This window comes from Acanthochromis polyacanthus, chromosome 11, assembly GCF_021347895.1.
Source record: "Acanthochromis polyacanthus isolate Apoly-LR-REF ecotype Palm Island chromosome 11, KAUST_Apoly_ChrSc, whole genome shotgun sequence".
NCBI classification, from domain to species: domain Eukaryota; kingdom Metazoa; phylum Chordata; class Actinopteri; family Pomacentridae; genus Acanthochromis; species Acanthochromis polyacanthus.
Window position 1 is genome coordinate 37,001,548 of NC_067123.1, and position 26,385 is coordinate 37,027,932.

Below are 26,385 nucleotides of genomic sequence, written 5' to 3' on the forward strand. Positions count from 1 at the left end.
GAAACAGCATTATCTAGTCTGTTAGAAGAAATTAGATAAATCTGATTCACACGCTTCAGGTATTATAAATTATGTCTATTCGCTGCTAAATTACTGGAAAGTACAGGTGGTTTGCACCATCTGACCTATCATAGATGCAGCTTGTGTTGGATAATCCAAATTTGGCACTGCTGTTGTAGGGAGGAATTAATTTTTTTAAGTTAGTAGGCAGAAGAATGGAAGGTAGGGCTGTGAGCTGGAATCAAACCGAGGCCGCTCCGTCTGGGATTTAGCCCCGTTTATGGTCGCCCACTCAGCCAGCTGAGCTATCTGGGCACCCCAGGAATTAATTTTTTAACTTGGTTCCCACATTGAATATGACTCAGATGGTAGCAGTGTATTGGGAAATTTTCGAAATGCATTTCTCTGCCTAACTGATTCAGTTGTTGAACTTTGCCCAAAGATTGTTTGGCAGCAGTCAGACCTTACTGTTTCCATCTATTGATCAACTGGCATCAATTATTGTGCAGAGCTGTAGGCGTCTATACCAATACCTCAGTGGGCTGTGAGCCAGTGAATAAAGAAGTGAATTCCTGCCCTTTCTTGTGAACCCAATAGGACTTTATGTCAGAAAAAGGAAAATAGTTTTTTGATCCTGTTTTACTTGTTCCATGAATCACGTATATGATGTTTGTCAGTTAAAAGGATCATTTTGGAGGTCAAGAGAGTTACTGCTTGGTGATCTATATCTCTTGTTTTGGACTACATCCATCACCAACACCAACATAGCTGTTATCTTAAATGAGATGAAGATCACTACAAGTCACGTCTTGCTAAAAGTTACAGCTATGCAAATGAGGCAAATTGATCGATCTAAATTTTGTCATCCACCAAGTCCACAATGCAGATCTCCTCTGTGCAGCCCAAAAGTTGTGACCACGTTGTCTGTCTGCACGACAATGGAGTTGGTTGTAAACGCGTCAGGAAAACAAATGCTCCTCAAAACTAGACGAGCTCCCAGTAGAGGGCAGAACCACGCCCATGCATGATACTCTGCATCAGTTTTGATCATCCTACGTATATCCCTTCCTACTTGATCTGCTGACTTCTAACTCCACAACTGAGCAGGGGACCTTAGACTGATCTTCAGTGCCAAGTTTGATCATCCTGACTTCAGCACTTGCAGAGATATCTGAACGGACATACCCACCCACATACATGCTTACCCAGTCAGCCAGCCAGTCAGCCAGCCAAATAGCAAAGCGAATGCAGTAACCCCGCTGACGTACGTCAGGCGTGGTTAACAAATGTTTGTTTTCGGGAGAAGCTGTGTGTAATTGCAGTAGTCGCTGTTTTATTCTGATTCGCAAACACAGTGGGAAGATCTAAATTCTCCAGATATCCTTTGCTGTGGTTGTCTATTGTGCTTGACGCTCTTCAGGAATAATCAGACTGACACAGTGCTGCAGCACAATCTGTGACTAAAACTGATATTTCAGTGAGCCTTTTCAGTCACAGTCAACCTTTCAAAAACATTAATAGGAGCACTGGTTTTCTGTGTTCGGTATGAGAAGCGTGCGTACCTGTTGTGATATGAACATGGAAAGCCTGAACTTGTGCAGCTTTGAGGTGTGTAGACTTTTATTACCTATTTTCACATTCTTGTACTTCATTAGACACTGCAACCTTTTTGACTTACACAATTATCTTTTGAAATTGACAGACATTATTTGTGTCTTACCGTTGACTAATGTACATACAGGGTGACCCAAAAGTTTGGAAACAAACTTCAGCAACCTCAGTCAATATAAATAAAGCTGAATGAATAAAAAGTCTGTACTACTTCCTGAAGCCAACAGACTGTATCCGGATGGGAATTGGATTTTCCAACAGGATGGGGCGCCGGCACACACAGCCAGCATCACCCAGGCCTGGTTGAGACAGAACTGCCCAGACTTCATCACCAAACAAGAGTGGCCTGCCAGAAGTCCTGACCTTAATCCAGTGGATTACAGCATCTGGGGATAATTAGAGGGGAAGGTCAATTCCCGTTCGCATCACTCACTGGCCAGTTTGAAGAAATGTCTTGAGCGTGAGTGGAGATCAATTCCAAGAGACACCATTGTGAAAACTGTGGTCGAGTGGAGAAAACGCATACGTCGTCGTGTTAAAAATAAGGACCATCATTTTGAAACATGACTATGAATTGTTCATATGAAACATTATTAAATATATTTTGTTATTTTGTTGTTGATATAAAATATATTTATTGAAGTATGGACTTTTTATTTTGTTTCCAAACTTTTGGGTCACCCTGTATGTATAGATAAAGTTTTCAAGGGCACACCGGCCTATTGCATTATGTTGATAACTTGTTGAAGATGTGTGTGAAATGTATTTATTGTTGAGCAGTAAGTGCTCCAGTTACGGTGTGTTCCCTCCGTACAGGAGCACCATGAAGTCATAAGTATGCTTCAACCTGTCGGATGGTTGAATATAATCCAAACTGCCTTTGTTCCAAACCTCTCTGATGTCGAAAACTGACAACTAAACAAGGACACCAGACTAAGACAGCAGCATTTGAGCATCTCCGTCAAGCTTTCTGTATTCATTCTTTATATTTCTTCCTTCACTCTATCGATGTGTAAATGCTTGCATCACTGGGGATGCATTTCCTTCCTCGCAAAACATTTGAAAGGTTTTTGGATAATTCTAATTGCGGCATTGTTTATATCCATGTTTATTTGCCTGCAGTCTTCTTGCCTTCCATTGCTGGTGCATTGCTATCTGTAGGTCTAAGAAATAGCACAAAATGAACAGAATGGTTGTTTACTGCACTGTCCTTGCGCTTGTTTGCATGCACAAGACCAACAAAAACAGCGACCCAGTGGTAAATATCCCACAGCTCCATGATGCTGCCGCTAATGGTCAAAAACTCCACAGGATGCCTTTGAGTTTTTCTATAACCTGCTACATCTCAATGGGCTTTACAGGCCCAAAGCACTAATAGTTCCCTCAAGGTCTCTAAGGAAACAGGAAATAACATTGATGTTATTTGTCAGTTTGCTTTCCAAGAACTCATATTAAGGCCATATTTTGATTTATTAAGAAGCGTCGTGCCCTTAATCCATGTCAATGAACTCCTAAAATGATTCTTCTCCTTCATTTCTATGTGTTGCTTTGAACAGATTGTCCCCTCGGTTTATCTCCTTGCTCTTGTCCTTTCCAACCATTTGCCAACACATCGCTCCCTTCCCCAAAGGCTCAGCCCTCATCCTAGCATCATTTCCTGGTGCTCCCTCTTCATCACAGCCCGATGCTAAGGAACATTGTTCTTGATTGGTTGGCAGATGCCATTATCCTGGGCTTATATCTTCACAATCACATTAGCCATTTGCACAGCTGGGTACTTACTGAAGCGAGGCAGGTTAAGCACCGCACTCGAGGGGACAAAACGATGGAGGCCCACCTGGAGCTTAGGCCAGGGCTCTCCTCAGCACCATACCATTAACAAAAACACTGCTGGCCTTTCTTCCATTTGGCTAATGCCTCCATGTGTCCCCACTCCATCTTCCATCTCCGCACTCCTCTCAGTTTAGACTTCCGCAATCAGTAATTTCTTCTTGCCTCCAACCTCGATCTGTCGTTGCCACCTGGGTTTCCATATTTCTTGCTGTCTTTCTCTCACACCTTGTAGCTTTTCTGTTCCCTACTCTTTTTCTTCCCTTTATACAGTGGAGTTAAAGGACTGCAAACTGCATATATACAACAAATAGAAAAGTATTAGAAGTAGGATGAGGGAAGTAGGTGAATGCCCTGCAGCTGTGTCTCAGTTCAGAGGCCGTGTCCCTTGTAATCCAAACCGAATGTTGTTAAATTAGATGGTCTCGTCCATGGAGGACTTTCTATTTGCATCACCAGCTGTTTCTGCACTAATGCTACGTGTTCCCAGCATCCGTCAGCCGTGCAGTGCATTCTGGTTGTGTTGCACTGCGTTTCGAGAGACGGTGCACTAAAGCTGCCCGCTCCTCATTTGCATAAAGTCGAGGCTGAGGTTATTTCCTGCAAATCAGGAACTAGATGTCTCCCAGAAATGTTTAGACTGACTGCTGTTGATCTGAAATGAGGACAAATTCAGCAACCATCTCAAATTGTCCGTATTTGTGAATAATTTCTACTTGACCATCTCTGATTTGCTGATTTTTTTTTTAACAGCATAAAATATGGACATTTGTATCCAAAGTAGTTTAAATCAATCCACTGGACTTTAAGAAAGCTCCTGAAGACGTTTCACCTCTCATCCAAGAGGCTTCTTTAGTTCTGGTGGTGGTTGCAACACTGGAGGAGCCTCTTGGATGAGAGGTGCAACGTCTTCAAGGAACTTTCTTAAAGTCCAGTGGATTGATTTAAACTACTTTGGACAACCATGACCTGGATGAATGAGAATCTACACGGACATGGACATTTGTAGGATGTTTGTGAAATTTTAGTTGGATGTATCGAATACTTTCTGAGATAGTTTTTTCCTTTTCTTTATTGCCAGTTGACTCACTGTCAGCACATTCTTGGAGCATATTAAAATCTGAGGCTATGTTTGGATGACAATATCCAAACATAGTCTCAAATTTCAATGGACAAAGATTGTGCTGAAAGTGAATCGATGACCAATTTAAAAAAAAAAAACTTTTTTCTTAGAAATACTTAATGTATCAGTCTTGAGTCAAACATTTTAGAAGCACACTTTGGTATGCTGTTTTTAGAATGTCAAAGGGTTTCAAAAGGAAACCACCATGTTGGTCTAGTTTGAAGTAGAAGGCGCAGTGAAACGTTCGTCCAGCTGGGTGCAGCTTGTGTGTTTTTGTGGTTGTCGGAGGGTGGAGTTTGTGTCGGTTTCCTGTTGGAGAGTAGCTGTCGGTCATCTGTCCTGACACTGTCCAGTTGTACGTCCATCGAGCGTCCAAGCTGCTCATTCAAATTTGAAAACGCCTCTCCAGACGTTACCGTCTCATCATTAAGTGCCGCACCTTTTCACCTAGCTACCTGGACAGCAGCAGGGAGGCATTTTTAACATGTGCATCAGTAGCTATTCGACTAAGTTGAAATTAAAAGTGTGCTCCTTGGCTGCTAACTTAATTTGAGAAGTCTGCCATATTGTGGAAAAAAAATTAATCATCACCAATGTCCAATCTGCAAAACATCCAGGAATAGAAAGACTGTATTTCTGCATAAAGTCTTGAAATGCAGACCTAAATTGAAAGAAAACTTACTCCTGCATGGTTCGCTGATGTATTTTTGGGCAGAGCTGTAGCTTTACACGCTCTCACACTTATCCTGAGATGTTTTTTTTGGTCTGTATCGGCCGAGTTGAAAGGGCTCTTGCTTCTGTTGTTATTTCGGTCACACTTGGTTTATATTCAAAGTCTGACATTTCACTAGATGAACTGATTAATCAAATAAATTGTTGTTTACTGACACCACCACTGGACACCAAACTCAATCACAACAAGCTCATTTTAATCCATTAACATTAAAGCTGCGATAACTCCAAAATGAGACGTAGGGAAAAGAGGAACAGATGGGTGTAGGAAATTAGAGATTGCACAGATAGAAAATCGGAGGAAAGAATAAAGCAATCCTGCTGAGGGAGGAACCAGCACAGTTTTTTACTAGAATATTGCTTACAACGGGAATGAAGTAAGGTGAAGAAAGAAATCAATAGTGGCCAACGAGGATATATGAAAGTGTTGAGGCTGATTGATGATAACAAATTATAAGAATAATCAATATGCCCATAGCTGCTGTTCATGAATTAATCACAAATGGAGTCAGAGTCAAGGTAACGAGCCGTGGTTACCGTTACTACAGTGTGTGCCGCTGCCTATAGCAAAAATAACGGTGCAGCTGCAGAGGCTGCAGGAGGCAATACGCATACATAAACAGTGCATCACATGGTGCAAAGTCGGGAGAACAAATGTGCTCAATAACTTATGACACTGGGAAGCTTCACTCACACTCACGCGCTCAGAATACACTCTAATACACACAAATGCACATTATAAATATGCATCTGCGCCTCAGCTGCTTGAGACAGAGCCAGGAAACATATTAAATGTCATTCTCTATATTTTCGCCTCGCTTTCATTGGCGCTGTGTGGTCGGCACGCACAGCGGGGGAGCCGAGAGATCATCAGTTTATGGAGAATTGGAAAAATATGCTCCTTATATGCAGCACTTTGCTCCTGAGTGAGAGGCGACAAAAGGATGACAAATGTTAGAGTGGATGGAGGCGAGTGATCCAGTGGAGCTGCACAGATAGGTGGTGGGACAGAGAGAGGGAGAGGGGGAGAAAAGTGATGGTACTTGCTCTTTCATCCGCCCCTTTACTCCAGTCGCCACGGCAACATGCCTGGAGGGCACTCAAGAGAGGCGTCATCACTGACAAAAACAACAGAGAGGCAGAGAGTGAGTGAGAGCAAACGAGAGCAAACTAGACAGACTGTGTGTATGAATGAGAGCCGAACGAGTGGAAAGTAGGCAGCGGATCTACAACTGACTCAGGCTACTTCCTTCTCACTCACAGAAATTTTGACCTTCAGGGACTCGGCTGAGATGCGTAATGAACATTCATTTATCATGGGAGGTAATTCAGATTAATGCCTGGATCATTCGGCTAAAGTTTTCACCAACAGCATCTATGGCCCTGTTTATGGGTGTGAATATCACTGATATCCCCAGCAAAAAAGGACACTATTACGAGATATGAAATTGGCAGAGTTAATCAAACCGAGGCTAATGCTTAATATTTAGAATTAACTGAGCCATTAATACAGCGGGCTGCCGTTAGGCTAGATAGAGTGGTTAAACCACCACCGGCGGAATTAAACAGGTTAATTAAAGTCTCCAGATTCTCACTCCCCCTCAGTCTATATTCACTGTTTAACACACTCACATGCACACAGATACACATGCATATAATTACTCAGACACATGTATTATTACTTGGAGATGGCCTTCTACTAACTGTATTCATTTTCTAATATTAATCTGAGTCTTAATTCTACTCCGAACCTTAACCCCTGCTGAATTATAAATCTGACATGTCCTCATTTTTAAAGAAATCACGTAAAAACTCAGAAAATCCAAATATTTTCAGCAGAGCCTTTTAGTGTTTAATGTATTTAATTTACAGGATACAAACTGAGCCACCTTCAGCTTCACTTCATGCAGATTAGACATCTTTAATTTATCGGCCATTTGTGCATCAGGCCGTCTCCATTCTTTGGTGGCTGCTGACAGAAATGTGAACACTGTGCTCACAATTAACTGTGATAACGATAAAATGTGTGATAATGAATCATTTGACAGCCTGGGAGGATCTGAGTCTTTTCAGTGTGTTTCTCCAGCTTAATCCCAAAGTAAAGCCTGAATCTAACCTAAACATACATGGAGAAAAAAACACACAGAAATGCAGCTTTCATGATGTGACCTGTGTTGTATTTTTAACATCTTTCATTGCTGAGTGAGTCATGCAAAGCAGAAGTCACAGTGGGTTGTGTTACCAGCAGTCTGTAGGGGATGAGAGTGGTCTGAAAATAACTCCATAAACAGTACATCAGGAATTTCTTAAGCGTTTTAACAAGCTCACTGACAGCAACAACAATATGCTTTTCCAAGTTCTTAGAGTACAAATGCAGTGTTTCAGTACTCGTAACGGTCGATATTTAGTCGCTGCTCGTTGATTTAACTCCTAAAACTCATGAATGTGTATCAAAGTTGCATATTTAGAAGTTTTCTCATTAAAAAAGTCATTTAAAAATGGCTTAAATGTAATTCTGCTCCATTCCCTCCTCTAGAATGTGCAGATCTACGAAGTGTCCGCCTCTTTCTTCAATCAGTCCACCCTATTTGTTGCAGCTCGAGCACACCAGCTCACCTACAACTCTGTAAAACTACTCTACCCAAAGGAAAATTGCAGTATTAAGCCCTATTTGCATGGCATTAGTATTACCTCAGGACCAAAGGTGATTTGTAATAATTGCAGAGGATGTCTGTGATGTTAATCCCGTGTGAATGCGCCATGTCTGTAATTTGTAAAGTAAAAATTCCAAATTACCTGCCATTTTTCACTAAACAAACGTCTTTTGATAAGACTAGTGATTGATATTTTAGTTTTTTTTTTTTTTTTTTTAGTACTCGTCTTTTTGTGCATCTTTCCTGGTTGAATTATGGACGCTGCGGAGGAAATTACTGAGAGCATTTCAGGTGCAAATGCAGGAATAGTCTGATACACAACAGGCCTATGGACCAGTCACACAAAACGGCAAAATCAGACCAACAAGAAGAGGGAAATTTAGGAGGATATAGAGATGGATGACATGCGTAGCAGCATACGGTAAGAAACATTTTTCTAGGCCTATCTTACAGGCTGAAAACAAACACCCCGATGGCCCATTATCCCGACAACGCTGCCCACTGTTCTCAAGTAATGATGCAGCTTTGACATGTTTACTGTTGCCATGACGACTACATACCACGTGACAACAGCCGATGTTGCGATGTGCACAGATTTGACATCACATCCGGGCTGTAAAGTCAGTAAAATCGACTTTACAAACGCGGACTTTGTGTATCCCGTGTGACGAGTACATTAGAGTGTTTCAGCCATTCATGTTCGAACCAGAACCAGTAAGGATGTGGAAAAATCCACCCTGTAAGCTGATTGGTTGTTTCATTTTGTTACATATAAAACCAAGGAAATCTGGATCGGTGTGTTTGAGATGTTCATTGCTACGCTGTAGCTTCATGGTGATGTTATGCTGAGTATCATGTGTAACATTTCATTTTCTTATGAAATATTTTCATTTCATGGGCAATATTTCTGTTTTTCAGCCATGCATGTTTGAACCAAAAAACAGTAATGATAGGTAAAGTGCCACCCTGCAAGCTGATTGGTTATTTTTTAGATTTGTGACATATGAAACCCAGGAAGTCTGAGACTTTCATTGCTACTCTGTAGTTTCCTGCTGAAAATGCTCAGCCTTGGTGGTGACTGCTTATTTCTCTCGTGATGTAATGCCCAGTATCATGTGTAACATTAAAGAGCCATCCTGCAAGCTGATTGGTTGTTTAGATTTGTTACATATCAAACTCAGGAGGGCGGAATCTTTGTATTTGTCGTAGTTTCATGGTGGAAATGCCCTGGCATTAACTGCCCTTTTCTCTCATGATGTATCACCCTTTATCATGTATAGCATTTCATTTTGAAGTGCAAACTTTCAAATTAATGTGCAGTATTTCAATTTGCACCTGCGATATTTCAATTTAATGTGTACCGTTTCATTTTTCAGTGCCATGTGTAATAATTTAATGTCATGTTTGATATTATTTTACTATCTCACTATCCCTGTCAGTATTGTTAATTTTTTTTAAATATTCCAGTTCTATTGCAGCTTATTTAGCTTTGTATTTTATTGCTTTTCTACTCGGCACTGCGTTTCTTGTGATAAGTAATTTAGTTTTCTTGTTCTGGCACTGTACAGTTTCCTTTGAGGTTGATAACATTTGCCTTGTATCACATTTAAGGAACACAATATAGTCACAAAAATAAGGTTTTAAAAATAATTCTAACCAGATGGGATCTTTAACGAACAAACAAAATATATGTATGGGGTAAATAGCAAATGGGTCCTTCAAATGTTAAATATCAGGCCATTATGCACACAATAAGGCAGCAGAACAGGAGCCAGCCTAGCCACTGGGTGCAGCACTGACTGATTGGCTCTGACCTAATTACTAATTAAGGGGTTTTGCAGCTCAGGCTCTTTGTTTTAATGGTTTGTGAAATGAATGTCCATTAACCTGCTCCCCTAAAAAAATCTCACCTTCACTTCCAAAACTCGAGCAAACATTAATTCTAATCCTTATCCTCACACTGGCTCCCTTCATGTAATCTTTAACCTAATTCCTCACCAAAGTTTAACTGATCCTCTAAGAACTGTGTCCAGTCGAAACGATCCAATTAAGAGGATAACAGTGAGTGAGACGGAGACACACACGCACACGCAAGTGCACGTTTTGGAGAGAGGGGGGCGGGGCGGCAGGCTGGCTGGATGGACGGACATGTGAGCGCGTCTTGGCCATCAGAGGGCGGGTTTGGTGCGTTTCTGTGCGCAGCGCGTAACTGCTGCTGCTGCGGCTGCTGGTGATGATGAGAGAAGCGCCAGGTACACAAACCTTCCAGCACAGATCCAGCGGCTTGGATGCGACTTTAAAGCTCTGCAAAGACCCATAAACACCGACCTCAGCTGTCATTTTGAACGTGGCAGCTCCTTTTTGCTCGCCTTTTCTTCACCTGTATTGTTCCTGCGCTTTGGAAAAAAACACAAAAGGAGTGACTTGAAAGTGCGTCCCAGATGCCCAAATGGGTCTCGTTATGATGGGATTTGAGTTGAAGAACACGTAGCCACTCAGACAACAGTCACCCCCTCCTGATTTTAACCGAGCTGCTCGTTGTTAAGGTAACTGGGAACTTCGAAAACGCGTTTTTGACCGCTGGGATGTTGTAAACGACGCCAACCGGCCGGGACAGACAGGAGCAGGGGGACGCAGAAAGGAAGAAGGGGGAGAACCAAGGTTGGACCGGAGGGATTATGGCTCTCGCAGCGTTTTCTCTCAGCCTCATCACGCTGGCGCTGACAAACTTGCACCTTTCGAGAGCCAGCAACCGGCATGCGGTGTACTGGAACAGCTCAAACCTGCTGTAAGTGGCTTTCATTCATGTGCGTTAAAGGCGAACGAACCCGATGCTCCTCTTTTGTTGATGCGCACCTGAGCTGGTAACTTGTTTGCAAGACAGTGATCATGGTCTTTTATTGTCAGAAAACACATTTGAAATCCATGACTGTGCATAGATTAAGCCAATTTTCTGTTTACAGTTTTAAAATCAGCTGATTCCAGGAAGCTTCAGCTGCCTGACTGCTTCGTTTTCTTGCTGGTTTGTTCTCCAATCATTTAATCAGTTTGAGTACAGTAATGCCTCTCCAGAGGGAAACTGTTTCTACACTGTTCCTTCTCCTCACCCCGCCTGCAGAGTGCTTTTGCTCCATAAATATTTGATTTCTATCTTCACATTTAGTCCATCCGCTGGCTCACAGTAATGACTCATTTAAGCAGTTGTCTTTTCATTTACCTGCTCTCGGTTGTGTCTGTCATCCACCTCCCTGCTCTCGTGCAGCATCAATGTATAACACACACACACACACACACACACACACACATACCTCAGATCAGCACACTATAGATTGACACACACACAAACTACCATACATGGATGCATTCAGCACATCTGCGCCTATTTTTGGACCCTGATTCCCTCCAACAGCTGTAAGGTTGCTTACCTCAGGTAAGCCTCCTCAGGCTCTCCTATCTCTACCTGTATAAAGCCAGCTTGCTGTGGGGCAGAGATCGATGTGGATCCTGCTGCCTTTGTCTTCTCATTAGCCAACAGTGAATCCATCTTTCTCACATTCTTTTATCTCTTCTCCTCACACAACCTCCCTCCTTGCCTCCCCCCTCCTCCCTCCTCTTCTATCTGTGTTCCTCCTCTGTCCATTTGTATTCACCTCAGACACGGGTCTCTCCTATCGCCTCTCTCTATCTCATACTTGGTTATTTTCTTCCCCTCTCTTATTTTTCTACTGTCTCACCAGCCAGCCTGTCCCCCTCAATTCCCTTTTTTTTCTTTCTTTCAGCATCTCATTACCGCCCCCCCATCTGCCCCTGGTCCTTTGCTCACCTCCCAGGCGCTCAGCTGAGGGGACGCATACAGTAGAAGATTAGAATTGTATGAAAGTTATATTTGAATGCGTGCGAATGGGGGAAGATTCAAATATTTGAAGGTTTCCTCAAGACAAATGGCTGTAAAACCTGGTGGAAATAGTCGAGGTGGTGCTGCAGCGCTGTCACTTCCTCATTAATGTTAATGTGTGAATGACTGAGAAGCATTCAGAACTATTTTAGATTTATGACTGCAGTTAATCCCATCAGTGTGACATGAATAGAGAGTGGCTATATTAGCTGAGACTTAGCTGCATTTAAGTGCTATAAAAGTGCACTGATTTTTGAGTGTCGCAATCAGTATTAGTGCTATCTATCAATTTTAATCAGTCTTTTGGTGTCTACAATGATTTTCACAGCATGGTGTGGTTGCTCAGTGTCGTTATTCATGACTGTTTTAGCACATTTTTTGGCTTTAAATTGACATTTATGTGTTAAAATGACAAATATGTGCTTGTCTTAATGAATGCAGACCACAGTGTGTGAGAGAGGCAGAGAAACACACCCAGACTAAGTGCAGGTGTGGGTCTACATGCCTGCGTGTGCAAAACCTCCTCTTTCTCCACAGCAAGATACAAATCTCTAAAATAATGCAAAAACTGACCCAGTTTGCAGGTAGCAGACAAATCCTCAGAGGCTATGGTGAGAATACTGATGGCCATCAAGCTTTTAAAGGCCTTAGGCTTGGAGCCACTTCTCCACAACTCTGTCTACATGCACAGAGAGCCAGCTGAAGGCCTCGCTCGTTCCACAGCGAGCTCCTTCCCTCGTCCAGCTCTCGTTAGCTCTCAGGAGGGAGCAGTAAGAAAATGAAGGCAGCGTCAGAGAGCCAAAAACCAGAGGCCTTTAGGGCCAGACTCTGGTTGAGGCCTTAATGTTTTACCCTTGAGCGCAGCATTCAGCACAGATGGTTATGGCACAGCTGCAAGAAATGGGATCACTTGGAAGCCAAGCTGTTTGTACCAAAGCCATGAAAATGGCTTTTTATGATAACGCTCAGCAAGAAATGTCTTGCTCTGGTGTACTGAGAGTCCAAAGTGGATTGTTACACAGTCGATGCCCGGTAATACTGCGCTGTTTGATTCTTTACAGCTTTTCTGAGGTAAACAACATCAGACGATTTCCTGCGGCTTTTTCTTCTGCCGCGGACGTTTTGAAACGATGTCTCGATTATCATAACCTATAACTCGCAGCTCTTTGATTACCGGCCAAGTTCGTCACAAACGCACTACCCCCCATTAGAAAGTGTTGGTCTCAGCTTCCGCTCTCAGCAGAGCGCCTGGCCAAGTCGTTACAGATGTCCCTGCTAATGGCTGACTGAGGCAGGAAAAAACACACGCGCAGGCCATTAAATCATCTCGCATCTGAGGCCATCTGCCAATTAGACGGGGGAGATGTGGAACATCTTGTGAGCACGCGGGAGCAGCGGTGCACTGCGGTAACCTCGCCTATCCACAAGCAGCGTCCTGTGCTCCCGCCACCTCCTCCCATCAGGTGTCCGGCCTTGCTGGTTACACAGGGCGCATCCCCATAATTGGGCACCCCCGTGTCAGCATGATGAAAACCCGGCTTTCATTCGGTCCCCCACACCTTCCCTCAAGAAACACAGCGCCTCTATTAATGCAACACCAAAGCAGAAAGCCTTTACATGCAAAAGGGAAAGCAGAGTTTAAAAATGTGCCACACATCTCTTTGCTAAATCACCATTCCCTGGCCTGCTCAGCAAGATGAAAGTGTTCAGGAGCTGTTTGTGGCTGATCCTTGGTGATTTACAGCTCTGCGTGTTTCATGCTGCACATTATGACCCTGATTTGGACCTGAAACGGTGTCTGTCAAGCCTTTTAAACCACACGATACAGAAGAACGGGGAAAAAAAAAACACAGCCCAATTCCCCACACACCATTTCTGGTGCTACAAAATAAATTATCACCTTGACAAATAGCTTCCCTGCGAGTTGAAGGAACAGAGACTTGGTGATCAATGTTGAGTCGAGGTGCTGTCTTACTCAACAGCCTCATTAACCACCGGGTCGGGCTGTGTGGGTGTGCAGGCCCGGCTAGAGTTGAAGGTGCTTCCCTGTGGGGCAGAAGGAGAGCCTGGTGCCCTGCAGGAAGAACTCTGTAGATATGTAGCTGCGTTAAAGGTGACTGTTAATGACAAATGAAGAAAGGGGACAGAGGTGTGAGGTGATGGATAAGGAGGCTTCAGAAACTAGGTGGGGAGAAGGAAAAAGGATGGTACAGTAGGGAAGAGGTGGGCGTAATGGACAGATCGTGGCGGAATGGAAGGAGAGCTGCCTGAAAAGGTAGGAAAGCAGAGCTGTCTTACACGAGAGAGAAAAAGCAGAGGGAGGAAGATTGATTGAGTTGGCCAGAAGTCAGGAAGGGTGAAAGAGAGCGCGGGTTTTAGCGGATATGGAAGTTAGGTTATTGGCTGAATGTGCTGTAGCTGCTGTTTTGTGAGGAGATGATACCCACAGGAGTTGATCCGTGCTAATGTGGACACAGGCTGGGTCATTCATGTGGACCGATGCTCAGAGACAATAGCTCGCCGCCGTTCACCTGCCCCTCTGGCCCGTGCAACACGGCGCAGACGGAGCTCACGGGAGACGAGCAGATTTGCCACCTGATAGCGTGCACGTCCGTCCGCCCGTCTCTTGGCTGTCTTGGCGATTTTGCATACAAATGCGTCTTATTCACTGGCATTCAATTTGTTCTTTCATTGTACCACACAAGCGCCTCAGACAGCATTAGGGTTGGTTGCAGTGTTTTGTTTTTTTTTCCCCCCTTTCCCCCCGGATGCAGTTGTTAAATGAGAATGAATGTGTGAGAATGCCACTGACTGAAAAGTACAAATTGACCTTTTATACATTTTTGAATTGAACATGTCTTTCCGTCGCTAATTAAGTATTCCTCTCTCCAACTATTCAGATTGCATGTGAACATTTGGATGCCTTTTTCCCTGGTTTAACCTTCATGTCGTCCTGCGGTTCAGTATTGACCCGTTTTAAAGTTTGACAGTGTGGAAAAAAAATATATTTTCACAGTGAGACGTTTGATGTCCACATTTTCAACATTTTTGGGAAATTTTTGGTGGGAAAAGGAAATTAGAAAAATGTTTCTTTAAGAACATTCACAAAAAAGTCAACCAAAATCCATAGAATTCGCTGGATTTTGGTTGATTTTTTTTTTAGTGAATTTCTTAAAGAAAATATTAGAAGTTTTACAGATTTTTTTTTAGGATTTGGTTTTTTGTTTTTTTTTTTTGGAAGAATTTTACAGATTTTTTGAAAATACTTGCAAGAATTGTCTTGCCAAATTTGGAGAATTTTTAAAAATATCGTTTTAAGGGAAACTTTTAAGGAATTATTGGATTTCTTTTTCCTGAAGGTTTTTGCAAATTTTCAGAAATTTGGAGATTTTATTTTTTATTTTTTTGCAGAATTTTTAGATTTTTTTCAGACAAGGAAACATTTTTTTTGGTGCCTATAAATGAAGACAACAGGAGGGTTAACCATCCAAAAGATTAGCTTGATGAATAGTGCTTTTAAAAGGATAGGTAACTTGACATTATCACCTGGCTTCATTAAATCACAGATCGGCAGCGGTGTCTTGAAGCTTATTGGGCTGATAAAGGGGTGTGCTGGCCATTTTTAGCTTGTTGGAATCTGCTAGGAGTCACATTAACAGACAGAGAAACACTGAAAGGATATTTAATGGTTCGTATGGATCCAGGAGTGGGTGTGCGGATCAATACATTTATATTGTATGGGAAGGAGAATGGACTCGGGCCGAACAGAAAACACGAGCAGGTTGCTTTTCTGAGCATCAATCAATCTGGGTGCATCAGGTGATCAATTTCCAAATGCATTTTTAATTTGATTTGGTGGTGTCAGTAAATTGCCATGAAGCATTCGGAGCTGGGAAGCCCAGATCAAGGACTGCCTTGGAACAGCGTGCTTGAGAATTGATTATTATGGCCTTGTCAGTCACTGCTCCGGGGTTCCTGCTCCTTGGAGGCCTTTAGTGTGTCTGCACTAAACAAGGGCTTGCTTTAGCTGTAGCTTCAGAGAAAACAAAGGTTAAAAAAACATGAGGCCGTGCACGGATGAAAGAGAACAACGTTTTGAATAAATCTTCAAGAAAACAGTCCTCTGTAGCATTAAAATGAAAGAAAAATGTGAATGAGCGTGCAAGACCTAAACAAACTGTAAGTTATTCCTGCGCCGGTGCAAAATGAAAAGGCTTTCATCAGAACATACTTTAGATTCTGCTCGCTTTACTGATTCAAAGGTTAGGTGAGAACATCAGCATGCACTTGTTTTTGCCAAATGTCTCGCAGCTCATCTGCATAAAATTTAAAACGAGCTTAGTCAAAAAAATCTGACTCCATCAATAAAGGTCTGCTTCTCTCTGTGAGATGCGTCATTAGAATTCTCAACACAGTCAAACTTGTGTGAAAATAATTGGTAAGACTAAAAGAAATGGCACAGAAGTATTACTGCTGGTTCTTAGCTGCTGCTATTGGTAAACATTAATTTGACTCTACAGTGCAGTTAAATGAAAAGATGGGTGGGGACGCAGAGGAAACCTCAGGAGGAGGCACTTAATCAGCATGGACTTTAATAGATATGTGGAAAGTTTGACTATTACTGCGTCAGAGTAAAGTCTTCCATCTTGGCGTTTCCTCTACTTCTTCATCCCCTCTTGAGGTCCAAGGCACTCCAAGACCGCTGAGGTTCGTTATTATGAGGAATTGGCAGATTTGGTGTGCCATTCTAACCTGTTCATGGGCTGTGATGGGACTCATCTACAGGTTACCCCCAGCTGATGGCGAGTCCAAAGAAAAACATAGTTAGACCCTTAATATGATATCAAAAGCCATTAGCATTCCTGCCCTTCAAGGCTATAAAAACTGCACTTAACTGGCAGTGGGAGCCCACAGGAGATAGTCCTGATCCCAGACAGGTAGAACCAATTTCAGACTCAATGATTTGAATGCAAATGCTTCCTACAAAGAGGGCTTTCCAACTTCCGATTGGTAGCTCCACAGTACATTACACTGGGAGTCTGCAGCGCCGTGCCCGTTACCCACTGGGAAATTACACTGCAGCTATGATGAAAATGGCTGCCATGTAAAAAGATCAAAGCTGTTGATAGGTGGATGGTCACTGGCTGGAGTTTGATTATTTGGGAAATGGGCCTTGTTACGCTACATGGCCTGGAAAACGATATGGCAGCCACAGCAGTTGGTCAAAATAATTTGTTTTTTTATTGAAGCAGAAGGCCTCTGCTGAAGTATGGCAATTGAGGTGCTATTTTGCTCCGACCGGCGCCCTCAGAGTTATCAGTGTCCCTTCATAAAAAAGGCAGCGAGTGAGGACACAGGTTTGTGCTCTGTCATATCTTGTTCTCTGTTCATTCCCTTCAGGTCTTGAGCCGTGACAGGTCTTCCCTCTAATGCTCTTGGGTGCTTAACAACAGCGGCGTTACGAGAAGTGGAAACTGTCCTCACAGCTTAGTGGATGATACGGCTCCAGTTTCCCTTTCATGTGAGGGCAATTTCGGATACGGGCAGCGCAATAATTAGATATTCTGTTATAATTGAGATTTTTCCTATTGAAGATGTAATTATATGAAGGTCTGAGACCCTTTGGCAGCCGTCGTCTCTGTAATAAGAATATTTGAAGAAAATTGAAATCTCTCTCTAGTGCTCTGTGCATCCAGAATGACAAAAAGTAATTTGACCCCTCAGCAGCGGCAGCCAGCACATCCAGTGGCTTAATGTATCCCTCTTATGTTGTTAGAGGGAACATTTAAATCAGTACATCTTCAAGCGAAACTCTTCTATTACAAATATGATAGCAAAGTCTTTAGAGCTTGAAAGTGTGATGTAAGTGGATTGGATGGGAAGCTACCTACTGGCGAAAATGAAAGTATTATTGTTGTGAGGAAGCTGGAGGGGCTGTGCTGCTTGAATTTAACATTCGGAGGTATTTAAATGCTGTGCCTGGTGAAGTAGCTGCACGGAGTCATGACATTAAACGCATTTGTCGGAGAGAACATGCGGCTGCTGTGAAATGTACAGCGTGACCTGTGCTCGCGAGCCGGTGTGCGATGTTTGAGCCGGGATTGTAGGGGGAGAGGGTCACGTGGGTCCATTAGTACTTTTCTAGGGTATCGCTGCTCCATTTAAAGGGAGCAATAAGCATTAGTGTGAAAACAGAGCACCAGGCGAGTGCTACAATGTAATATCATACTGTAGGAACTATCATTATACACAGCAGTGTGAAAATACTCCATTACATATAGAAGTCAGCGCATGAAGGCTATAAAGTACTTCAGGATTCGCAGCAAACTGTAGTTAAAGTATCAAGTATTGGTGTGGTCACTCTGACTGATGTATATTCCAACATTAGATGAGTAATAGCAAAGCATCAGTTACTGTTGTAGCTGGTTTGAACAACTTCATATATTGTATCCACGAACACCAGATAAACTTCAGCGCTCCTCACATGATTAATGGGAGAGGAAAGAAGAAAAAACAAAGTTTAGATACAAAAATCTGTTTCCAATTTTGGGACCTTTTGTCTAATCTTTGATTTTTGGTGAGATATTGGATCCTTTGCTGAAATGAAACCATGTGGGAAACAAAACTGCTGTTAGTGAAGCTTTAGCTTTCTGGTTGTTGATTAATTGACTCCTAGAAACTGTCCTCAAACTAGTATATTTACAGGGTGTGTCCATGAAAATAATCAATTTCTGACTTAAAATGTTTTAGATGTAATTCTGCCTCTTTTAGAACGTGCAGCTCTGTAAACCTTGAACACACCCGCTCAACATTGACCCTCCTGTCAAACTATTCTACGCTACACACTGATTGTTTTTAATGTCGGAGTAATTCAGCCGTTTGAACTGGAGACCCATTCTGAAGAAGAAAAGTGATGCAGAAAGTGTCACTGTGAGATGACAGGATTGGTTTCATAAGTTTGTTGTGTATGAAAAGAAGTCTGAATCTGTGGTTTTGAAATTCATTAGTACGCTGTAGTGTCAAGGTGTTAAAATGTTCACAGTGTGTCTTCTAATAAGTATAAAAAAACACCATAAGGGCAGGATCACATGGTGAAAAAACTACTTTTTACAGAGGTCAGCTACACACTGCTTTTTGTAAAAGACATCAGAGGCCAGAAAGGTTGGAAATAGTTGGTTTAACATGCAGTATTATCCATTGAGTGAAATCTTCATATTAAAACTAAATAAAGCTGTTAAATAAATGTAGACCCAGTATTTCCTTCTGAAATGCAGTGGAGTGGAAGTAGCATAAAACAGAAATGCTTAATTAAAGTGGAAATACCTAAAGATTGGACTTCAGTACAATATTTGAGTAAATATATTAGCTGCGCTCCATCATCATTATTTTTTTGCTAATTTTTACTGAATAGTAGACAAAGTGTTGACTTTTCAACAGGACTTCACTGTGCCACATAAAAATATGACTAATAGTAGTTAACTAAAAGTCAACAGCAAAGTTAGATCAAATCTGCAAAAGCAGATCAATTTTCGATTGACTTTTAGTGACATAACAAATACATTACTGGGTGAACTGAGATACAGTCAATCAAATGTCATGCCATTCAGCGTAGGCGATCATTTCTCTCCATCTAATCCGATCTTTTGCTTTCTGAATTGCGACTGTTGCCCTTTTCATCTCCCTGAAGGCTCCATTCACATCATTGAGCTTAAAGCGACGTTGACTGGAGTTCATGATTGTACAGGAATAAAAACTGAAGTGGTCTTCTTCAGCTGCAGTGTCCGTACTGGACTTCTAACCTTGGTCATTGATCTATGGATTCCTCTGCTCAGCGTTGCGATTATACAACCATATCTAACCACTCTAACTGAATCTGCTTGTACAGCCATCCATCCACCTGCAAGTCATGGTTTCACATAACCCTTTGCGGGAGGCTAAACAGGTGCTACACCGTGCCTAAGGGTGACCTGTAGGCCATCGGATGGAGGGAGCGCCTTACACCTCCTTTTGCTGTATTAATGCAGAGCACCTATGCAGCACCGACACCGTAGACCTGAAATTACATCGCCCTTGTTCAAACCTGACACTTAGAGCTTCTGACGGCTCGATCTCAACTGTATCTGCTGAGTTAAACGTATAATTTCAGAGACTGACGGAACAAGCTGCTGTTCAGCCCCGAATGTCTGGACATCCTGATTAAGGTGATTAAAATATTAACATGTGTTCCATCCGCCGGTGTGTCTGAGTGCCTGCCAGCTCTGCTTGTTTGTTTCAGGAAGTCCGACCACCAAAACAACCGCTCCTGACCGATCAGTAGCGTCTGACGGGGCTTTAAAATGCCCTTCCTCCAGCTGTCATCCTCTGTCACAGCAGCAGACTCTGCAGGAGCACACTGCATTATCTGTTCTTTTTTGTCTTAATAGGTGTAAAAGTTGATTTATCCCGTTTCGTTTCCTCCTTCCTGTTGCTTCCTCCTGAGCCAGGGGTGCAACGCATGTATTTAAAGTATGACTCGGGGATTCCAGCTGTTGTTAAAATCTGGGAATTAGCAGTTTTCAGATGATGTGCTCAGACATCCAACATTGCATTCGTTTGACTGACAAGCTTATCGTGCCTCTGAGCACAGTAAAAATATGCAATACTTGCTCCATAGTGGCTCCTGATCAAGAGCTTTCACGTGTTTACACTTTACCAAATGTTTCATTTTGTAGTTTGGTTAACAGTCTGAGCAACCAAACCTGCTGGTGGGTTTGAAAAGCGTGTTATTTTAAAAATACTGGCCAAATTACATCATTTATCTGAACCGAAAAATGAAAAAAAAACTGAAAGAATTCAACAGTCCTTGAACTACTTCTACTGTGAAGTGCCATTTTGTTGGAAAATGTAACAAAACCTAAGCTTGAAATCATGATATTTTAACCACATCGCTGAATACAGATTCAACATCTCATTAAAAAAAATGCCAGAAATAACTAAATTACACAACACAGATTCTGAGAAGCATAAACAATTGTGCTCTCCTCATCATAACTAGGAAGATGTTAGTGACACAGCTGAGACCAACAAAAATTCTGAGACTTTTTGACTGCACTAGATTGAACTGCAGGCGGTGTACAAAAACAGATAGCACACAAGGATGGAAGCAAATTAAAAACGTAAATACCAAAATATGTACAGCCATGAGTTTTCTCCACTATTGATAACACATATGGGCACTTGAAAGATATTGTACATGTTGATTTAATTATTTCAAGTTTTGGTAAGTAAAAAAAGCAATGAAATTCAACCTTTGCAATATAACTTTGTTGTACGAGACAAAAGACACTGCTTCTAGTTATGCTTCCAAAAAGGTGCAGGAAAAATGAGCCCACGGTGAGCATCAATGTGATGCCAGAACCTGGCCGTTAACTCGCAAAATAAACGTCGATGCGGCTTATAAAACCCAAAGCCTGCTAACGCCTTGATTTTATTGGGACAATCGGGCGGAAGAAAGTTGCAGTGACATTTAGCTGTGGCTCTGCTTCAACTTCTTACATAACACAACACGTAGTACAAAGTCAGCAGATCAGAGCACAACTCGGTGGCTCCTTTCTTTGCGTCTGTGTTTCCATATCTTCCAGCTCATCATTTAATCAGGTCTCGTGTTGGTCTGCATCAAAAATCTATTCGGAATTCATTTGCCGCCTTGATGTGTAAATTCGGTTATGGTTAATACATGAGCTACGACACATGCATAATCATGCCCCGCTACTCGCACAGCTTCCTTCCTGGTTTTCTCACCCGTTCATTTCTACGGACAATGCGTGACTCATAACACACTACTGGCATCCTCCATCAGTTGGAGGGGGGGGGAAGTGGGGAGAATCCCTTCCCCTCTTCCCTCCCGCTTCCTCCCCCTCTCCGGAACAGTGTGTAGTGTTGGTAAGAGAAGCGGCTCCACAGTGCAGTCTGTTGTTTGCATTTGTTACAGTCGGGAGGGTGACTTGTGGAGGCGCGAGGAGAGGTGGTGCCCTGAATGTTATCACTAAATTTTGAATGCCGTGCTATTAATGACTGGATTATTGAGGAAACATACAGCCGAGCCTGTAATCTACCTGCTCACTGCGCTCCCCTGATTAAACTGCAGATCCTCCTCTGGCTATGTACCAATCTGCTGCACTGCTTTGTTGATTAAGTTATTTATTTATTGGTTCAGCTGCTTTTCTGTCGCCGTGGGCTATGTACAGCAGCTGCCCTTGTGACCATAATAGTGTTAAAGCCACATTTCTTACTCGACTTGTACTTTGTGTGTACACTGTATGATTCGGTGGCGTTTCCTCATGCTAGCAGCCTGTGTAGTGCTGCATTGGACTGTGTCTAGACGAGCATAGTGTGTAATAAAACTGGGAGACACACGGAGAGGAGCCCAGCTCCTCACCATGCTGTGTGTGGGTGTTCAGAATATCAATGTCCTGCTGTGCTCTCTCACTATGGGTTTGTCTGGCTGCTATTAGGTGGCATTTAAGGTGTTTTCATGTCTCATTGTCAGTCTGGATTATTGTGCCCATGTCCGTACGTGCTTGTTTGATTGATTGGCTGTGAAAGCCCAGTAATGATTCTGTCTCCTTGTTGTGGCCGTTTCTGTCTCTTTCGGTCAGTCTCTCCCTCGTGCTCGTGTTGCCTTTCTTTGAGTTGCAGCTACCTCGCCGAGCGGCCGCCCCACTCCGTCTTCCTGCCGTGTCGTTTCAAGTGTTTTTGCTCAGCCTTCTGTTCCTGCTCCATTCTCACCTTGTGTAGAGTCAATGGGAAGTCCCAGAAGGCTGCTTCGCTCAACCGCATTGCCGTGCGTGGGAGGAGAGTGGGCACTACCGCCCATTTACCTCCCTTTAATTTAGCGCTCTATTGCAATTGAAGGAGTGACTCACATACATTGTATCATTATTTAGAAATCCGTCAGCGCTGGTGTACTTGTCTTTCCAGTGCAGCGTAAGAACACATGGGAGAAGCTTCTCCTTGTCTCTGCGGTGTTTGTGTGTCTTTCAGTATAGCATAGAGTAAGTATATACATACAGTAAGCAGTAAGAGATAGATGGTTATGATAAATAGATTTGCTTTTGCAGCACTTAAAGGGATTCTGTGCCACTTCCCAGGAGGGAGAGGTAGAAAAAGTTATGACAAAAAATAACCAAAAAGAAGAAAAAGAAAGTGGGGTTGGGGGGGGGGGGGGGTAGGGGGGAGGAAAATGCAACAGAAACAAAAAAAAGGAGATGCGGGAGGCAGATACAAAGCAATTCAGAGATGTAAAGGCAGAGAGTGGAAGTGGGGATAGGGAAGGAGGAGGAGGGGGATATTCGTATGTAGAGGAGAGGAAGAGTCTGTATGGAGAATATTAATGGTGTGTCAGGAAGTGGAGTATCTTTAAAGACCCTAACCTTTCTTCTGGTGCTCATGCGTACTGTATCGGAACAAGCAGCTCGGAGGCACTGCTGGAAACACAGCGGAACAGGCTTCAGCCGACGCCTTGAACCCTTGCATTGTAATTGCATGGAAGAAAATATGTAATGACAACAACCGGGGAGGGAATATAACCAGAAACAGATTCCTTTTCCTGCTTCAAAGGCTTAATGAAACGTGTTCATTAGAGGTAGCTCTCTTATTATGAAAATCAGTCTGCTTAGACGTGGAGATCCGACCTGAAACACCCGCTGTCTGTCCGCTTCCTTTACGCTCTTTCTTTCTGTATTATATGCACATGCTCCAGCAAACGTTTGTGAAATCCCTCCCAGCACCTGTCAGGGTCGGGATCTACAGCAGGAAAGAGAAAAGAGAGTGAGCTGCAGGAGAGAGGAGAGAGAGGTAGAAGGAAGTGACGCTCATTTACCACATGATGCAAGTAAGTAAGACGCCGAGTCACAGGTGACAGTCGATGACAAGGCCAAGAACAGGCCTGTCAGGATCCACAGAGGAGGAGGGAATGTGGTGTTTCCCTTATAGCACATGACAGGAGGGAGTGTATGCTATGGCGGCACCACAGTTGTTAAGAGTTAAATGATGTAGCGAAGAGAATAACATATACAGCCTGAAGTCATTGTGGGAAAAAGCGAGCGTGACGCACGGAGAAGATGGATTCCCCCTGTGGAAATTGGTCTAATAACCAGGAGGTTTATTTCTTCAGAGCCCCCGACTGCCGTTAAAAACAATGTGGCCGTGATTGGAAAAAGAGGGAGCGACTGTAGATAATCACATTCACATCTCTGGCTGTTATTTTTGTCATTTGATCCGCAGTAATGTAAATTGGAAGCTCTCTGGTTCTCATCTCGCATCAGCTCTGTGCGCTGAATGAAAGTCGCGCTTTAGGAAATAATTGTCAAGATTTCCTGAAATCTGCAACAACTTCTGCCTTGGCATTTGCAATTCATAGAACATGTTGTAATCCCTAATTAGCAGGCTTTAATTTTTCTAACAGGGAATGAGCTTTCGGTCAAATTAGAGGTTCCATTAGGTTTTGATTCTCACCTCCAGCGACTGCTGTATGGGGGTAAATTAGTGCCAAGGAAACGATATCTCCAGCTAACGCGCGGTGCCAGGAAGATAACGGCACTTTCAAAAATGCCAGGGACATTAGCATTCCTGTGCTGTGCAACGTGTGCGAGGTCTCAGTTTTCAAATCTAAAAAAAAAGAGGGAAAAAAAGAAAGAAATTGCTGTTCGTCAGCGAAAATCCTCCTCCCCTCCTCCACCTCCTCTTCATTAGACAGTTCATCAGCAATCTATGGTCATATGGAATATTCATGAGCAGAGTCACGTTAATTTCTAAACATGCAGCAAAGGTTTATTTAGTTATTTAGGTTTCAGCCATATTTTCAAACTGGTGTCAACCTCATACTGTGCATTTATATTTAGAGAAAGGGAGAGAGCGCTTTCAGAACATGATGCTTTCCCTGCTTAATGAGGACTCGTTCCCTCCCAGCGTTGCCTCCTCAACCTGAGCACAGAGCCGGAGGTTTGCCGCTCTGCCGACGCCTGCTCACACGCTTGTATGCAAATATACAGTTTTCAATCAACCTTGTGGTTCATTCTGAGCCGTTCGATACAGGTCTGGCCTTCTGGAAGGTAATTTATCCAGAATTCTTTTGACCCACGAGGTCAGCGGGTGGAATGACACCCTTAATCACTAACCTCCCCTCGGTGCCGACGATGACAGAGGGAGGTCACCAAAAGTAAACTGGCTCAGAGTTTGTATTTAAATAAGCAGCTGATGGTGGTGTAATGGCTGAGTCATCCAACCACTGGTGATTATACAATAAAAGCATGTGTGTGTGGAACTTAAACAGGCAATTTTGTATTATACCGTAATAACACGCGCGCTGACCTAAAGCTGTTGCTGCTCATTAACTCACCGGTTGTCGTCTTTGCACAGGCGGGAAAAAACTCAAGCAGGTGTCTCTGAAAGAATCTCAGGTCAGTTAACACTGTGCTGAGAATAAGACACTGCAATGTTTGTTACACGGTAAAGACTGTCTAGATTGGCACAGGCACTAATGAGGCAATTAAAACTGAGCAGACCCAACTTGAAATTCAACACTTTATACATATGTGTTGTGTTGTTGTATTGCTTCCATACCAAAATGGAACAAATGGAAGATATACAGCGCCCCCCCATAATTAATGGCACCCCTGGTTAAGATGTGTTGAAAGCATTAGAATAAATTCAATTTTTATTACAGAAGCATACTCTCACACTAAAAATTGTAGAAAAATGTATTAAAGGAGAATATTAGGTGCTGTTTTGTTGGCAAAAGGGGGTTGTGCAAATTATTAACATCAGGGGTGCTAATAATTGTGGCACATATGATTTGATGTAAAAGAATTTATTTTTAATGTGTGATTTTTTTTTATTTTTTATTTTTTTTCCCCCAATGAAAAAATGCACTTGAATTAAAGGTTGGATTGTCCTCTTTTTTTCCATTGTGGTCCTATATTATTTAGGAAAAAAATGGATTTATCAGAAGCTAAAGAACACATCTTAACCAGGGGTGCCAATAATTACGGAGGGCGCTGTACGTTGTGGATTTTGAGCCCCAAAAACTTGCCGTCAGCTAGAAAATGACATTTATCAGCGCCAGAAACTGTGAAAACAGAAATAACTTGCAGTTTTTCAACTTTCACATGATCCTTGAGTTACTCATCTCTGCTGTTCCATTACATTACAAAAATAAAATCTAATCCAATCGTAAAACCATGATCAAAATTCTAAATCTCTCGTTTAAAAATTCACCTCGTGTAAATTGTTTGCTCCATCCAGGTTCTGTAAAAACAGAAGACGGTCTACACTCCTCACTGCAACTAGGAAGCCACTAGTTACTCAGCTGCACCTGACAATTACTTGACAAAAATTCAGGGATTTTTTAGCTTAACTAGATTGAGCTGCAGGCTGTGTTTAGACCATGGAGACCTAATAGAAATAGGTCATCTATTGCATGCGACTTTTACATTTTTGTGCAGTGACCAATTAGAAAAATGTTCTTGATTTCACTTTTTTTTTCATTTTTTTGAGAAAAT

At 42.6% G+C, this 26,385-nt stretch overlaps 1 protein-coding gene across 2 annotated transcripts in view; it reads left to right on the forward strand.

Moving 5' to 3' along the window:
* Positions 1-10,096: 10,096 nt before the first annotated feature.
* efna3a (ephrin-A3a) overlaps positions 10,097-26,385 on the forward strand; it is a 73,531-nt gene continuing 57,242 nt past the window's right edge. The window contains exon 1 of one of the 2 annotated variants that reach the window (XM_051955770.1): positions 10,097-10,738. In XM_051955770.1, coding sequence (XP_051811730.1) covers positions 10,629-10,738 — 110 coding nt within the window. In that variant the 5' untranslated portion in view covers positions 10,097-10,628. The remainder of the gene's footprint in view (positions 10,739-26,385) is intronic. The other variant, XM_022208423.2, reaches the window with a different exon arrangement.